General features: G+C 32.6%; 1 protein-coding gene across 13 annotated transcripts in view; it reads right to left on the bottom strand.

Annotated features, from left to right (window-relative positions):
- Nucleotides 1-405: 405 nt before the first annotated feature.
- Nucleotides 406-17,331, bottom strand: part of LOC123537791 (outer dynein arm-docking complex subunit 4-like) — a 32,518-nt gene continuing 15,592 nt past the window's right edge. For 5 of the 13 annotated variants that reach the window (XM_053530126.1, XM_053530124.1, XM_053530128.1 and 2 more), the window contains 11 exons: nt 17,087-17,252; nt 16,205-16,432; nt 15,108-15,315; nt 14,358-14,444; nt 13,629-13,825; nt 11,563-11,727; nt 10,979-11,011; nt 6,621-6,740; nt 4,774-4,833; nt 2,535-2,648; nt 406-557 (listed from right to left, as the gene is read on the bottom strand). In XM_053530126.1, coding sequence (XP_053386101.1) covers nt 421-557; nt 2,535-2,648; nt 4,774-4,833; nt 6,621-6,740; nt 10,979-11,011; nt 11,563-11,727; nt 13,629-13,825; nt 14,358-14,444; nt 15,108-15,315; nt 16,205-16,432; nt 17,087-17,252 — 1,515 coding nt within the window. In that variant the 3' untranslated portion in view covers nt 406-420. The remainder of the gene's footprint in view (nt 558-2,534; nt 2,649-4,773; nt 4,834-6,620; nt 6,741-10,978; nt 11,012-11,562; nt 11,728-13,628; nt 13,826-14,357; nt 14,445-15,107; nt 15,316-16,204; nt 16,433-17,086; nt 17,253-17,331) is intronic. The other 8 variants (XM_053530130.1, XM_053530131.1, XM_053530127.1 and 5 more) reach the window with 8 other exon arrangements.

Raw genomic sequence — 17,331 nt, 5'->3', positions numbered from 1 at the left:
CATTTAAGATTAAAACAATTGAGAATTTTATTTCTTCAGTTGGATTAGTTATCATGGATTGAAAAATAGTGAAAGCATGACCGTGAATCCTCTACATAATATCTTTCTAATAAGATAAATCAAGCAGACATTACCTCAACCTTTCAAAACTGATGTACCGTATATGTTCGCTTATAAGACGCAATATCAGGAGTCATATTTCCAGTTCAAAGAGTGGGGAGCATCTTATAAGCATATACTACAAAGAAATTAAACAAATAAGAAACCCCAGATTGCATGCCTGATGTTGGGGTGCGTCTTATAAGCGAGTGGTTCTAATAATCGAAAATATACCGGAGGATCGACATTGAAAACTATATTCGTCTGATATCAGCTTAATCAATAAAACTTGCTGTGTTTGTGGCTTTTTTCTTATTATTTTCAGAACCAGTGCTTACCATCATCATCTGTTTGTTCTTTATCTGTTTGTTCTTTGTCTGTCTGTTCTTTGTCAGTGTTTGTTGGTTCAGGAGATGTTTTGTTTCTGGCACTTTCACCTTCATCTATAGTTGTTGGTTCTGTAATCAGAACAAATAAAACATCTGTTAAATTATAATAACAACATAACATCTGAAGGCAGATTGCCATTTTTGCGGTAATGGTTCATAAAATATTCATTTTTTTTTACTGATGATGATATATTTCAAATGATAATAAGAATTCAAATGTTGTTTGCCATTCAATAAACCACTGCTTAACAACATGATTGTCACAACAAGTTGCACTACTTTTGGAAGTTGACTTGTTACCAGTAACACTGTTTCTTGTGGACCTACTTTTGGTCTGTACCTTTTAAAGAAAGTTGCATGAAATTGAATGATTTTGCAGAAAATTTATTATTTCATTGTGCAAACACCTGTTACAGAATATTCGGAAGAACTATTCAAATACTTTATGTTAAGCAAACGAAAATTTGAACTGTCATTGTTACTGAACTGCAAAACAATATAATACTTAGATCATCAACAAATTTAAGACTGAGTGATGCCTATAGTTGTCTGGTGTCATAGCAGGAGATTTCAATTATTCTTAATATTTGCTATAAATAGTAAAAAATGATTCATAATCTATAAATAGTTCAATGACTGAAAACCTATTAATAGTTCAATGACTGATAATCTATAAATAGTCTAATGATTCATAACCTATAAACAGTTCAATGATTCACAACCTATAATTAGTTCAATGATTCATAACCTATAAATAGTTCAATCATTTATAACTTAAAAACTGTTCAATAATTCATAACCTATAAATTATTTGATGATTTATAATCTACAAATAAACTTCAACTGTGATACCTTATTTATTCAGAATATATTTTTTAAAGAAGTACACAAAATTGAATAACAAAAATATACAAATATAGCAATATATGTATTTTAGATCTACACAATTTAATATCTACAGAATACAGAAAGAAGGTACATAATATTTAAAAAATGGGTATGAGTAAAGCATTACAAATACTCAAAACATGCATAGTGAAAGAAATATTCAAAACAGTTTAAAACACAAGCAAAAATAAGTCCGATATTGTATCATATTTTGGTAAAAGAATTAACATGCAAAAAATATAGAATAGTATAGATATATAAGAAAAATAAATTTAAAAAAGTTATTGCAAAACAGCACTAACTGTATTATTCTTAATTCATAAAAAATTATTGTGAGTTCTTTCTTAATTCATAAAAGGTTATACAGTACTTTCTTAAGAGTGATCACATTTTCTTTAGTATTTAATCACTACTGTAACAGTAACTGATTTCTATCATAACAGATGTAATTAAAAAGCAACTTATATATTTTCTCTGCAAGTTTGGCAAATACATAGATTCATAGCTAAAGAAGAAATAATTTTGAAACTGATAAATGATACACTTGCTGCAATAAAAAGGAATCAAAATTTGAGAAATAATCAATGTCTGTGATCAGCAAGTTTTAATGATGATTCAATAAGAATGCAGTATGTAAAAGTTTAAACATCTTGAAATTGTTTTTTTCAAAGTTCTACCAAGTCTAGCAAATTTGAACCTTAGCTTTCTAGTTTTATAAAAAATTAGGGATGGCATCGAATAGCATTTTTCGTATTCGAATATTCTGTCAACCTTCTGAACGAATATTCGAATATTTGATCATCATTCATCAACAAATCAACTTTTTTATACCCTATTCAGCAACGTGCATTAATTCTACTTTCGTTTACACTGGAAGTAATTCAGACACTGATGATTTTTGAAAACTTACAAAGCGATCACGTCGACTGTTCATCTTTTTCTTTTATAATAAAATATATTTGGTATACTTGCCAACAACAATGATTATTTCTCTCTGCATGCATTAAGTCAAATATAAAATTATTCAACATGAAACACGGGTGTATCAAGAGAAATATGTTATGGATACATTCATAAATATCATACAATTCAAGAAAAACAAGGTCAAGGTCAAAGAACAATACAAATGTCAAAATTCCAGATTATATTTGGATCAACCTTGTTCAGGAACTTCCTGTTGTTGTTGTTGTTGTTGTTGTTGACTGGTTTCCTGTTGTTCAACCTGTTGTTCTACCTCAATTTGAGGTTCAGGTGAACTAGCTGGAACTGTATCTAAAAGGTTTGATGCAATAACATGATCAGTACACATAAATCTAATTAAATATAAACATCTAATTAACATATTTTAATTTTATTCTAAAGTGTTACAGCAATAAGCGTACCTTGGTTAACTCAGCCAAACACTTTACACATTCAAAATGATAACACTAGCATATGTGCTTCACTGATGAAAAAAATATACTTTGTCAAGTTACTAAAATTGTCTTAATCACTGTAAACATTTGTTCAGAAATTAAACTATTAAAGGAGCTGAATAAGCGTACAACGTCATAGCAATTAGCACACAATATGACATCATTATTACTTGCATAATTATCACAAGTTTTAAATTTACCAGACCATAATTTATAACAACAGTACATGATTTGTATGACTCCCATTTACATATACACAAAATGGCAAACAGTGAAATTAAGCACTCTCCTCCCTAACCTTTCTTTTATCTCCCAATTTAAGATCACTTCTAACAGACTGACATATCCTAAGTATAGACTATGAAATCATGGCTATTAAATTGACACCTTTCTTATGAGCTAATAAATTACTAAACATTAACATATACTCTTAAGGGCACTTTATAATGGGATATATAATATATATCTAACACACACACATACACACACACATTATCAAAAATATCAGATTCTGGTTATATACAGTGAAGAAATACATGTATACATTGTACTGAAGAAATTTAAGAGCACCTTGTCTATAAGGTTGAAATAATTTATTCCTGAAAAATTTTCCTTATGTGTAACAGACAGTGTATTTATTACATAATTATGCATAAAAATGGTATCAAAGTGATTGTTTGCTTGTTATGGGTTCAACGCCATATTTCAGTTATGTAACGGCGGGCAGTTAACGTAACCAGTGTTTCCTGGATTCTGTACCAGTACAAACATGTTCTCCGCAAGTAAATGCCAACTTCCCAACATGAATCAGAGGTGGAGGACGAATGATTTCTGGGACAATGTTTTTTATCAAATGGTCATGGAGAACATAATATGCCTCACCCGGGGATCAAACTCATTACCCTATGACCCATAGATCGGCATTCTCCCTATTGATCTAAACGGGCAGGAAAAGTGATTGCAGTTGAAACTGGAAGAGAGATTTGGCTTCGGTCAGGGGCAAGTGATTCAAAGCCAGCGAATGACTGTTGGTACATTGGTATTGACTTCAACGCGTTATATCTGTTGATTTGTGTACATACATGCCATAATACAGCATGAGTTTAACATGCAGGTGAAAATGGTCAAGATTAAGTAGCACAAAAGAAACATATTTAAATGAACAATCATAAATGAACAAGTTGAAAAAATGAAATATCTGCTATACAAGGACGAGGCACTTTTTAGATTTCTTCAGTGTACAAGGAACAAATTTGTATATGATAGACAAACAACTGCACAATCTAGAAACCAGGTTGTATAAGCATATATAATAACAACTGCATTACTGTTTTTAAAGCCACAAAAAGGGAGATAACTGTATATGTTATATCATTTTGTTGCTTAAAGCCACACAAGCAGTAACTGTATTTTTAATATTAATAATATTTTCATTACTTAAAGCCACACAAGGGGTTACTGTATATCTGTTATAATACTTTTATTAAGTAAAGCAACACAAGGGGGATAACTGTATATTTAGATTTAAAGCAACACAAGGGGGATAACTGTATATCTGTTGTAACACTCCTTTATAAAAAGCAGCACAAGGGGAATAACTGTATATCTGTTGTAACATTCTTTTATAAATAGCAACACAAGGGGGATAACTGGTTATTTGTAATACTTCCTTTATTTAAAGCAACACAAGGGGGATAACTGTATATTTTGGTCTTAAAGTATTAGCAAAGGCATTTTGCAAAATATTGTAAAATTATTGAAATTTATGAAGGAATAACTTTTGTGGATTTTACATATAAAGGTCTTCATCAATTAGAAAAAAAATCATCTTCCACACTCTTGGGAACTAGAAGCTTTTTTATCAAGAACTGTATGTGTGTTATGATATTTTCAATTCAAGCAAAGGATGTGGATTACTGATTATATGAAACATTCTTAGTCAAAACCACACAAGGGAGGTTACTGCATACACAGTTGTCTACCTTGCTGTTGTTGTTGTTGTTGTTGTGGTTCTTCCTCCACCTGATCCTCCTGCTGTGCTTCTGAACATTGAAGAAAATATAAATATTTTTGAGGAACAGAGTATTGGCCAGAGTATCATCCAATCAAATAAAAGTAATTACTATCACAACACCCTCTGGTATGAAGTTTCGTAAAAATATACCAACAGTATCTACCATATATCAATACAGCATTCTCTTTAATACCCCAGTCACACATATGGCGCGGATAGCTACGTCCAGCTATGGATAGAAACGTATCCGTATAATCCGTACCTGAGCCGTACAGACTGGTACGGATTGAAACGGATTACTACTTTAAGGTACGGCTCAGGTACGGATCGATACAGATCGATAAGGATTACTACATTTCTATCCGTGGCTCGACGTAGCTATCCGCACCGTAAGTGTGACTGGGGTATAAAGGTATAAACAACAGAAGCACATTAATACATCATACCAGACAACAACACTTAATTATATCTTTATATCCTATGCTGAAGTACAGAAATTTATCACTAGAACAAACATGCATTTATCTAACAAAAAGCTTTTCTCCAAATGTTTCATCAAAGAAATTTGTTATTTTCATAATTAAACATTTGTTTATACATTACCAAGGTTATTATTTTTTCCTCTTGGTTTGTTATAAAACTGAGGATGCATTATTAGAAAAATCCACGTAACCAGATACAAAAATCCAAAGATTTGTTATTAAACATCAACATAATTTGATCCACTGAATTGTTGTTTTTTTATAAAAATAAAAACTCAGCATGATTTGTTACAAAATCCACATGATCTGTTAAAAGCTGAGCCCCACATGTTTTGTTATAAAATCCACATGATTTGTTACAAAATCCACATGATCTGTTAAAAGCTGAGCTCCACATGTTTTGTTATAAAATTCAACATGGTTTATTACAACAACCATATTATCCATTGAAAAACTATTATTGGTCATAAAACTCAACATGGTACAAAAATCTACAAATTTGTTATAAAACACAACAAGCATGACTTGCTACAAAACTCCACATAATCTGTTATAAAACATAATTTGTAATAAAACCCCAAGATTTGCTATTAAACCCCACTTTATTTTCTTAAAACTTCCATAATTTTTATACACTAACCAAAATTTCTAATGCCTCCTCAATATTTTTGATAAAATTGTCCAAAACATTGTAAGTATTTTTATTAAAATTCTCACTCTTTAGTCATTCATACCATTGTAGTTTCCATACAATCAACTTTATATATCTTAGTCAGAAAAATACACATAAATGTCCAGAATTTACAGACAAGCAAATTTCATTATTGCGAAAAAAATCATGAACAAAAAACATGTGCTGGAAGTAATCTGAAATATATGTTTCAATGTCAACATCTCTGTATCTTCAGAAATTTAGTACTGTTGAATAAAACACATTCACTTGTACTTTGGTGACCTTTGGAAATTAGGTAGAAGTTGTAAAAGCAATGAAATGTTTGCACTAATCAATTTGTTTACATTTTAGTATTATCTTACCAAAATATTTATCTACAAGTTTTAGAAATTTCATACATGTACGTTTTGTATCAAGAAAAAAAATATTGAGAGCCTGTTAGAAGATTCGATTAATGTACTTTGTTTGTTTATCTGCACAATTTTCTATAATAGAAACAAACATCATATGCTATAAAGCTCCATATATTACAAAACTCAACATAACTTGTTATGCAACACCACATCATCTTTTATGTTATTCTAGATCAGTTTCATAACAACACTTGAATTGTTATATAACTCCACACGAACAAAAATCAAGTATGGAGAAAGTCGAAACCTTCAACTTCTTCTTTTATAGAGACAGATTTTGTCCGAGGAGGCTCCGGCGTTGGTTCTTTAGGTGGCGGTGTCGGTTGTTTAGGCGGCGGCGATGGTTCTTTTCTTTTTCCTGCTTGTTCTGCGGGAAAACTTCTTGATATAAACTCTTATATCTATCTCTCTATTGAAACTTAGTGACCATTATATTGCATGTACTGTACACTACTTACAATTAATACAAAGATAACTGGCTTTAGCTAAAAATATATACGATAATGATTCATCCTCATTCAATAGTGGCATCTGATGATTAACCCTTACCCTGAGTTAAATTTCTATAATGAACTTGAATGTCGTCTTACAATATAGAAACAGTACCATTTACTGTTAAAAGGGGCGCTTACCAAAAAGATACTGACTGAGTGGCGAACGGTGCAGATCTTGATCAGACTGCATGGATGTGCAGGTGATCATGATCTACACTGTGGTCACAAAGGCAGAATCAACTGTGTACAGCATGGTAAGGGTTAAGCAAGCCAAGAGATTAGTTCATCAAACTGTTACCATACTTCAACTACACAAGTATAATTGCAATATTATATCTATGTAAATTAACATTTTCATGCAGTCCCAAACTTTTCAAAATTAAAAAAGCACTTTTTAGCTAGTAACTGCAATGGGAAGAAATTCTAAAGTAATGCCATGCATTTTATGAGCTTTTTTATCCATAAAATGTATAGAAAATTTCAAAATGCATTAGTGACACTATTTAAATTTGATATATAATGATATATAATACCAGTAAACAACTTAATCACTCTATCACTTTTAGCCGAATTTCGGTTATATAAAAATAAAACGCTCGATACCATTACTTTTGAATTTGAGATACCGGGTTTTAACTGTACATGTATATATACAAAATAAAATTGATCTAAACACTAAACACTTGAAGATTAACTGAAATTCATTCTTCAACAAAAACTTCAAATTTCAATTTAGAATTTAAAAATAGAAATTTTATTGCAATATCTTTTAAAATTTGCATAATTCCTGTTGACATTTTAGAAAGAAAAAAAACACAATAAGCTGTGTAATAAAAATCAAATAAAATATTAGTTAGAAATGCTATACATGTAATACTCATTTTAAAAACTTTAACCTGGAAATACTGATATCATGCTGTATAAAAGACTTAAATTAAAAGAAAATGTAAACAACCAACTGATATATATTTTCAAAATTAGTAGATAGAACAAACAATTGTTCAGGACTGTTAGTAAGAAAACATGGTAAGAGAAAGTATCAATAAAACAATTCCTTCACTAAGTCTCTGACTGAAAAGAGACCAAACAATGTGAAAAAATAGACAGTACTATTATGACAATCTAATTATCTACTTTTTAGTTTCAACTTACTAAAATTTAAATTTCCTAATAATGCACATAAGTATAGTCTTCTTTGCTTTACCTCTAAGAAACATCAAGGATGTTTATTACATGACTCCTCAATATACAAATCACCATTCAATATTTTATGCTATTGACTGGTTGATAGAACTGACTAAATTTTGCTGGTATAAAGTCAAATATTAAAAAAAAACTTCCTTTATTTTTGATGTCATGTAGTAATACACTTACTGAATGCTTCTGCTGGCGCTAATAGTCCTTCAGACTTCTGGACAATAGTTTCGACTACTGACCCACAAGTCATTCAGTAAGTGTGTTCTACTAAATTGTGCCAGTGGTGAAAAAATGATGAATCATTCAGCAAACTGAATGTTTGCACATCGCAGATCATAAGACAAAAGGGAAATTTCTCAAAAAAAAGATGTTAGTAAATATTAATTGGATACAATCTTACATAATTAACTAGACAAATGTTAGTGATAGGAAATATTCCATGCATCAAATTCAACTATGGAAACAAAACAAGAAAATAAAATTTTTGTCATCTCATTGCAAAAAGTTGTTAATTGTTTTTTTATGTCAATACTGTTAACCAATTAATTGCATTTTTATGAAAATTTAGTTAATCTTTGAACTGCTTCTTTATGTCAATGGAGTTAACCAGTTAACTGCTTCTTTTATGTCAAAGAGCTAACCAGTTAACTGCTTCTTTTATATCAAGGGAGTTTACTAGTTAACTGCTTCTTTTATGTCAAGAGTTAACCAGTTAATTGCTTCTTTATGTCAAAGAGCTAACCAGTTAACTGCTTCTTTTATATCAAGGGAGTTTACTAGTTAACTGCTTCTTTTATGTCAAGAGTTCACCAGTTAATTGCTTCTTTTATTTCAAAAGAGTTTACCAGTTAACTGCTTCTTTTATGGCAATGTAGTTAACAACTTTTTGTACCAAGATGATGATTAATAGACAATGGAAACTGAAAACACAAACAATGAAGTGGTGGAGATGCTGAATGATGGTCAATAGAGATGTTGTGATTTCATTCTTGTATATATTGTACATGTAAGATTTTCTTCTCTATTTCAATAAGGGTCTGATGTGTCAAAGTTCAGAATATCGCAATCTATTCATGAAATAGTATTAGAAGTTCAAATGCACCTGTAAAAGCAACCTTAGAAATAAACGTGTACTCTGCTAAATTTCTAAAATGGACTGGTCTATCATTCAATTTGGGCAGTCAAAGGGGTGTTCACAGAAAATTTACTGACTGAATAGCGAACAGTGCAGACCAAGACGAGCCAGCACTGACCTGCTGGCTGATCTTTGTCTGTACTGGTTCCAAAGGCAGAATCACATGCCCCCAGCAGGCTAAAGGTTAAATATGAAAATTTACCTCTGGCCGGCAATACAAGTAGAGTTATTAGACAATTTTAGTGGACGCTTATTGTATACATATATTTAGTATAAGACTTTATTACATGTATACACACAAATATGAAATCACAACCTCCTGAATGTAAAGAACTGATGATTTTATATGAGCTACGCCATGAGAAAACCAACATAGTGGCTTTGCGATCAGCATGGATCCAGACCAGCCTGCGCATCCGCGCAGTCTGGTCAGGATCCTTGCTGTTTGCTAACTCTAATTGCAATAGGCTTTGAAAGCGAACAGTATGGATCCTGACCAGACTGCGCGGATGCGCAGGCTGGTCTGGATCCATGCTGGTCGCAAAGCCACTATGTTGGTTTTCTCATGGCATGGCTCAATTATGAAATTTCAAACTGAAAAAGAATGTTTTATTTCCACATTATGACAGCCCGATTGAATTTTTTATTTCAGGGTACAAGAACTGAAAGTTAAGTTTCATATAACAATATGTTACACAAGTAAGTTATATTTCAGAATCCATATTTTCTGTCCCATTTACTTTTAGAATTATATACAGTCAAACTTCTTTCACTTGAACTAAACAGGACTGGCGGAATTTTTACGAAATATCAGAAGTTTGAGACATTAAACAATTGACATTATACAGGGATGTTGCCAGGACCTAACAATGAGTTCAAATGAAGGGTGTTTGATATATCCGAGTTCAAGCGAACAAAAACTGACTGTAACAGTTATGTTTTAAATAATTATGAGTCATTAAACGTAAAGATTCTGATTCTAACAACAGCTGTATATCAAATCAAAATATTTAACCTACAGCTATTTACTTGGATATATAGAATCAGAATATGTGACATTCCAAAACTTTGATAGGTCTTAAAATGGTGAAAAATGATCAATTTTATATCATGCAAATTAGATCTGCAAGTGCTAAAACATGAAACAGTAACTTCTCAAAATCACTGTTAAGACTTCAGCCCAACTGTTAAAAAACCAAGTTAGGAGACCAGTGTAGGAATACCAGCATCTGATTGGCTGTTTCAAACTACAATACTGAAATTGACCAATGGCAAGACTGCATTTTGAGATTGGTCTCCAAACTGTGTTTTACAATCTTTGAGTAAGATTTTATGTCAGAAAATATTGGAAAAAACACAAATATCTGTTGTCTTAAAATTTACTGTAAAATCAGATGTTTTTTTCAAGACCAAGTTTCGCAAAATTTATTAACGTAAAGGTGTTGCGCAAAATTTATTAACATAAAGGAATCCGTCTTATTATGCTATAGGTTTAGTGTTTGTGTAATCTATTTTATTTAAACTACTATTAAAATCTGAGTTTTGTTATAAATAAATTTTCCCGAAATATAATCAAAAGTCACTTAACAAGTGGAAACTAATCTCTTGAAATTTAGATTTTACAACATCCGCAAAGAAAACTTAAGTCACCTTGGTCATGTTTTAGCAAGTGCCGACTGTAAACAAAGAATGATGAACCCAGAATACCAATTTACAGAATCAAACATACATTCAGGGACAGTACAGTTGAACATAGTAGGAAAAGATACATTATTTTACCTTTATCCGTCTCAAAATCATCATCATATTTTTCTGTTAATTAATATTCATACATTACATATAATATACAATCACTAAATAGTACCAAAAAATAGTGCCATAAAAATAAACAGTCCATAATGTAGCCTTTTTACAGCCTTTAATTTACACCATACAAAATATTAGACTTCTGAATATAAGTATGATAGAATACTCCACAAATCATTTGTTTGTTCTGTTTTTCTTTTTATAATTTGAACTTATCAAACACTTTTTTTTTATGTATACACTTTTTCTTACACTCTCAAGTTTTCCAAAATCTGTTTCAAATCACATAATAATCTGTAACTATCATCTGAGTTAACTTAAGTCATAACTTATCAAAAAGTATGTTAAGCTATTATGGTCATGTTATATGTCAGAATTAAGGGCTAATGTGATCATTCAGCTTTGCCGTAGTTAGAAAAATATCAAAACTATCCAAAACTACCATTCAGGGCAGAAGCAGTGCAAACAACTTTTCAAAGATAGCCTAATACATTAAAAACAATACAGCAAAATGTATATGTAAATAATACAAATATCAAATGACTCTAAACTCTTACCATCTTCATCACCATCTCCTTCCTTCACTCCTCTTACAATTTTCTCATTGACTTCATCTAGAGCTTTGTTTATAGCTTGTTCAGCAGCCTCATCTTTTTGTTGCCGTGCCAACTCCAGCGCTTTTTCAAAAGAATCTGCTGCAGACTGGTAGTCACAAAGTTTCACTGAAAATAAATTATGATTCAAGACTAACTTTTTATATCACTTGGACTAGGGAGTGTGAGTCATGGGAGGGGGATGGGGTGGTAAACCCCAAATGAATCCCCAGGTACACAAATTCTTATACTGAACAGTACTCCTATGAAGTTTCATGACTCCAGGTCAAGTACATTTTGAGATACCTGCAACATTAAGGCCCTTAATGCATAGTTTTGATGTTTTGATGTTTGTGAATATCCTAACAGGCCAACTTACTCTGGTATGTTTCAGCAGTGACATCAAAAACCTCATAGCTGGGGAGTAAAATCCATATGTCAATCAAGTGTTGATACAGCCGCCATATTGGAAAAACATGCTAATTGCGGAAAGAAATTTTGTGTCATTTCAGAAACTAATTCTGGATTTATTTCAATTCATGACCAGAGACAAAGAAAAAGTGGTATTGTTTGTAAACTATGGCTCATTTTCCTCCTTTAGTTGCAATAGAGCATAAAACAGTACATAAACATGTAATTCAATCCTTTCTACATTTGAGCCGCACCATGAGAAAACCAACATAGTGGCTTTGCATCCGCGCAGTCTGGTCTCGATCCATGCTGTTTGCAAATGCACTATGTTGGTTTTCTCATGGCATGGCTCATTTATTCATTTTACTGTTTAAAATAAGCCAAATAATCCACAAGTTCAAGATCAAAATCAGTTAAAACAACTAAAAGTTGACTCTGCTACATTGTTCATTTGTCTTAATGTGTAAACTGAAACTCTTTCTTATATCTATTGACAAGAGCATAACAGATGTTTCATTCAAAGTGTAGTTGGGACCTGACCATCGACATCATGTGATCAACATGTGCACTGAATGAACAAGAGCTGTCGGAGGACAGCAACGCTCGACTATTCAACAGCCTTGTCAATTGAATGAATACAAAAGTCGAAAAAGGGGCATAATTTTGTAAAAATGGGAAAAAGGGTTATGGAACCTTCACAGTGCTTATCAGCTCATAAAGTGAACAAGTGCGTGAAGTTTCAATCCTTTCCCATAAGTGGATAATGAAATACCAGCTTACATACAAAAACTTAACCAAAAACTGCTAAGTCGAAAAAGGGGCATAATTTTGAAAAATTTGCAAAGTTATGGGACCTATACAGTGCATGTCAGATCATGACAGTGAACAAGTGTGTGAAGTTTCAATCCATTCCCATTAGTGTGTACTGAGATACCAGATTACATACAAAACCTTAACCAAGAATTTCTAAGTCGAAAAGGGGGCATAATTTTGTAAAAAAGCAAAATAGAGTTATGAAACCTATGCAATGTAGGTCAGTTTATCACAGTGAATAAGTGTGTGAAGTTTCAATCCGTTCCTACAAGAGGTTACTGAGATACCAGCTTACATACAAAACCTTAACCAAGAATTTCTAAGTCGAAAAAGGGGCATAACTTTGTAAAAAAGCAAAACAGAGTTATGGAACCTGTGCAATGTAGGTCAGTTTATCACAGTGAATAAGTGTGTGAAGTTTCAATCCATTCCCACAAGTGGTTACTGAGATACCAGCTTACATACAAAACCTTAACCAAGAATTTTAAGTCGAAAAAGGGGCATAACTTTGTAAAGGCAAAACAGAATTATGGAGCCTGTGCAATGTAGGTCAGTTTATCACAGTGAATAAGTGTGTGAAGTTTCAAACCATTCCCACAAGTGGTTACTGAGATACCAGCTTACATACAAAACCTTAACCAAATCGGGACGCCGACTCCGACGCGGACGCCGACGCCGACGCATGAGTGAGTCCAATAGCTCTACTATTCTATGAATAGTCGAGCTAAAAATCAATATACACCATCTTTTACAGTAAATAAAGAACAAGAAACACGGAAATTTGGCAACCTAAAAATAGACAGTACCTTCAGACTGAGCACACAGAACACTTGCATGGAGCTGCCAGCCACCATCATCTGCTTCACGTGCGGCCATTAATGACTTCTCTCCATAATCTCGTGCTTCAGAGTATTTTCCTATTTCTAAATAGCACCGACCAATTTCATGATATAACCAAGTACTTTCTAATGGAGATTTACTTGAGGGTATCTTTTCTTGCCATCTGAAAAGTTATATAAATTTTTGATAAAAATAGGGGAAAATTATGTCTTTAATAGTGTGTTTAAATTATTTCTTTAATAGTGTGTTTAAATTGTGTCTTGTTTAAATTATGTCTTTAATATGTGTTTAAATTATGTCTTTAATAGTGTGTTAAAATTATGTCTTTAATAGTGTGTTTCATCTTTAACCAACATGAGGTCTCTGTGGCCTAGTGGTTAAGGCTGCTGACTTCAGATCACTTGCCCCTCACCAATGTATGTTTGAAACCCCGTTATGGGGTGCAAAATTCTTCATGTAAGGAAACAATCCAGCTTGTTTACGGAAAGTCTGTGGTTCTACCCAGGTGCCCACCACTGATGAAATAATAATGCTCAAAGAGGCACGTATGGTCTTCCTTTACCATCAAAAGCTGGAAAGTCACCACATTACCTATAATTGTGTTGGTGTGACATTAAACAAACAAAAACAAAACAAAAAGCTTTAAACAAAGGTAACTTCACAAAGAACTTTGATATGTAAATAAGACTACTCACACTTCTATGGCTTTTTCATATTCTCCTTTTCTGGCATGAACTCTTCCTAAATTGTCCAAGGCTCTAGATTTGGCATCTTCTAAATTACTGAAAGAAAACAAGTTCATTCATTGCTTATATTGTTACCATTCATGACACGAGTAACTTTTATACTTTTTTGTAAACTCAATGAAATTGTACTTTTTCTATATATAGGACAACAGCTGTTTATAAAACATTATGCTCCAAACAGTGGTCAGTCTGAGGTAACTGGGTGTGTAATTCTAAGTCTTGTGTGTAATTCTAAATCCGTTGTAATTCTAAATCTTGTATGTAATTCTAAGTCTTGTGTGTAATTCTAAGTCTGTTGTGTGTAATTCTAAGTCGTGTGTGTAATTCTAAGTCTTGTGTATACTGTGACCTTGACCTTTGACCTAAAGACCAAAAGAACAATTAGGATTATCTACTGACTACTGACAAAGTTGCTAAGAAGTTTTAATTCCAAAAATGTCTTTAGCTATTGATCAGAATTTTTTTTTGATCTCAAGTTACTGCAAATTTGACCTTTGACCTACTAGTCCAATAAACTGAACATAGACAATCATGCTATGAAGTCTGATGGCTGTAGCAATAAACAGTCATCCTATGATGTTAAACTGCTGCAAGTTTTTCTAGTTTTGCCTTAATCTAATTCTCTGTTACGACAATCTATAATTTTCTTCTCAGTTGTCTTAGTAAAGACAAGGAGTAAAAATCAAAATATGGACTCACTATTCCCTAGCAATATCTAAATCTCTGTTATGATAATCCATGGCCTGGTTGAGTTTGTTTAATTCGAGATAACAATTTCCTATACTGCTGTAGAGACTAGCCATTAGTTCTGGTTTATTCTGGATCTCATCATCAGAAGCATTCTGTACAATTGTTAGTGTGTTTTTGGCTTTTTCTAAACTCTCCTGGTGTTTACCCTGAGTCTGGGCTGAAACAGTAATGAAAACAAAATGTATGAACATTTTCAGGCTGCAGCTAAGATTTGACCAGCAAGGTTATATCACTGAGTTTGGAGACCAGCCTTGTTATTGGTTAATAGTTTGGAGATCAAGTCTAAAAATACAGCCTTGTTATTGGTCAATTTCAAAACTCATCTCAAAATCGACCAATCAGAGCTGAGTTTGGAGACCAGCCTAAAAATACAGCCTTATTATTGGTCAGTTTCAAGACTGATATCAAAATCGACCAATCAGAGCTTAGTTTGGAGACCAGCCTAAAAATACTGCATTGTTATTGGTCAATTTCAAGACTGATCTCAAAATAATCAGCCAATCAGATCACTGTCTCAAGATTCAATTTTCACAACCAGAAGCCCTTCAGAGGACAATTGGGGTCACCAAAGAAAGGGGAGTGGTGGTCTAGACTGTGGTTAAGATGTAGGCCGCTCAACCTAGAGGTCATGGGTTTGAGCACTAGTACTGGTATTTCTGGAAACGTAAAAGCCTATGGCAGTTTTCATAAGTAGTATGTAAATTGTGGGGGTAGGGGGGGAGGGGTTGGAAAGGTAATTGATTTCTTTATATCAATATCATTTCGTAGTACTGTATAAGGTAGATCTTATACTTCTGTATATAATGCAGTAATTTCTCATGAGTGTTCTAAGAAGTATGGTATTAACTAGCTCAAGTAATATCACTGCCAAGATAATCAAATCAACAGTAACAGCGCAAAATGTATATCTTTTTAAATAAATACAATAAGTAATTTAACTCATAGAATCATCTGTTTTACAATGATCCTTAACACATGAAAATACTTTCTACATCCAAAAACTTCCACAAAAATTTAGGGGCATGCCAACACCAAATATTTCTTACCTTCATCAATTTCTTCGAGATTCCTAAGTACCTTTTCCATATTTCCCCGTCCGCTACGACGTGATTTGTTCCATTCCTCACGTTGCCTGTCCTTGTCACGTTTACGTGCGTACATCGGTTTCTGTTGCCGCCAGAATTCGGCACGATTATGCAAATACTCCAGACCATCACAAACTTTGTCTTTAATATCTCTGCTCATGTCATTTCTCTTGGTATTCCCAGTCAAACCTTTGATAAACATTAAATTATTCTTTATTAACATCATAACCTCATTGCGTTAACCCTTACCTTGCTAAATTTCAATAATGGACTAGTCCATCTTCCATTTTGGGTGTTACCATTTATCATTTGAAGGGGTGTTTACTGAAAATTAACTGACTGAATAACGAACAGTGTAGACCATGATCAGCCTGCATGGATGTGCAGGCTGCTCTTGGTCTACACTGGTCGCAAAGGCAGAATCAATCGTGTCCAGCAGGGTAATGGTTAATATTGATTCATTTTAAGCTTATTTTTAAACATCTACTTAGGTTCTACAACTTGTATTTACCATATTCTTTTCTGCACTTACAACCAGTGATTCTTTTTTTTACATACAATACATACTGGAAAAATAAGAAATGAAATAAAACAAGCTTTTTCTTTTAAGCACTCTTTTCTTCTAAAAGAGCATGAATTTATGCATCTATTCAAAACAGTTTGTAATCACATTATTTAAAGCAGACAAGTCATCCTGCACCCTGAGATGTGTGACAAGTTTTACCAGCACCAGTGAAAATGACAGGAGCTCTTGTCACGTATTAAAAAAAAACTTAGGAGAATATCATTTGAATATTTGGCACCAAAACCTTGTACCTTCATTAACTACAGTATATGACTTACTTTGATCTTTGAGCAGTTTTTCCAGATATTCTTTATCACAAAACAAATCCCCCAGTAATTGCTTCACAGTTTTAGCATCGCCACTTCCTTTGGGAGCATCTCGTTCCTTTCTTTCTTCTTTCTTTGCTGTTGGCTTCTGGTAAGATCCTTTCTGTTGCTTTTTTGCCTTTGATAAAATCAATTGGTTGATTAAAAAATAAATTATTTATTTATTTGTTATTGATTAAAATTAATTGATAATTAAC

The sequence above is a fragment of the Mercenaria mercenaria genome, chromosome 18 (genome assembly GCF_021730395.1).
Source record: "Mercenaria mercenaria strain notata chromosome 18, MADL_Memer_1, whole genome shotgun sequence".
NCBI classification, from domain to species: Eukaryota; Metazoa; Mollusca; class Bivalvia; order Venerida; family Veneridae; genus Mercenaria; species Mercenaria mercenaria.
Note: the sequence above shows the minus strand (reverse complement) of the source record. Positions and strands in the feature narration are given on the sequence as shown.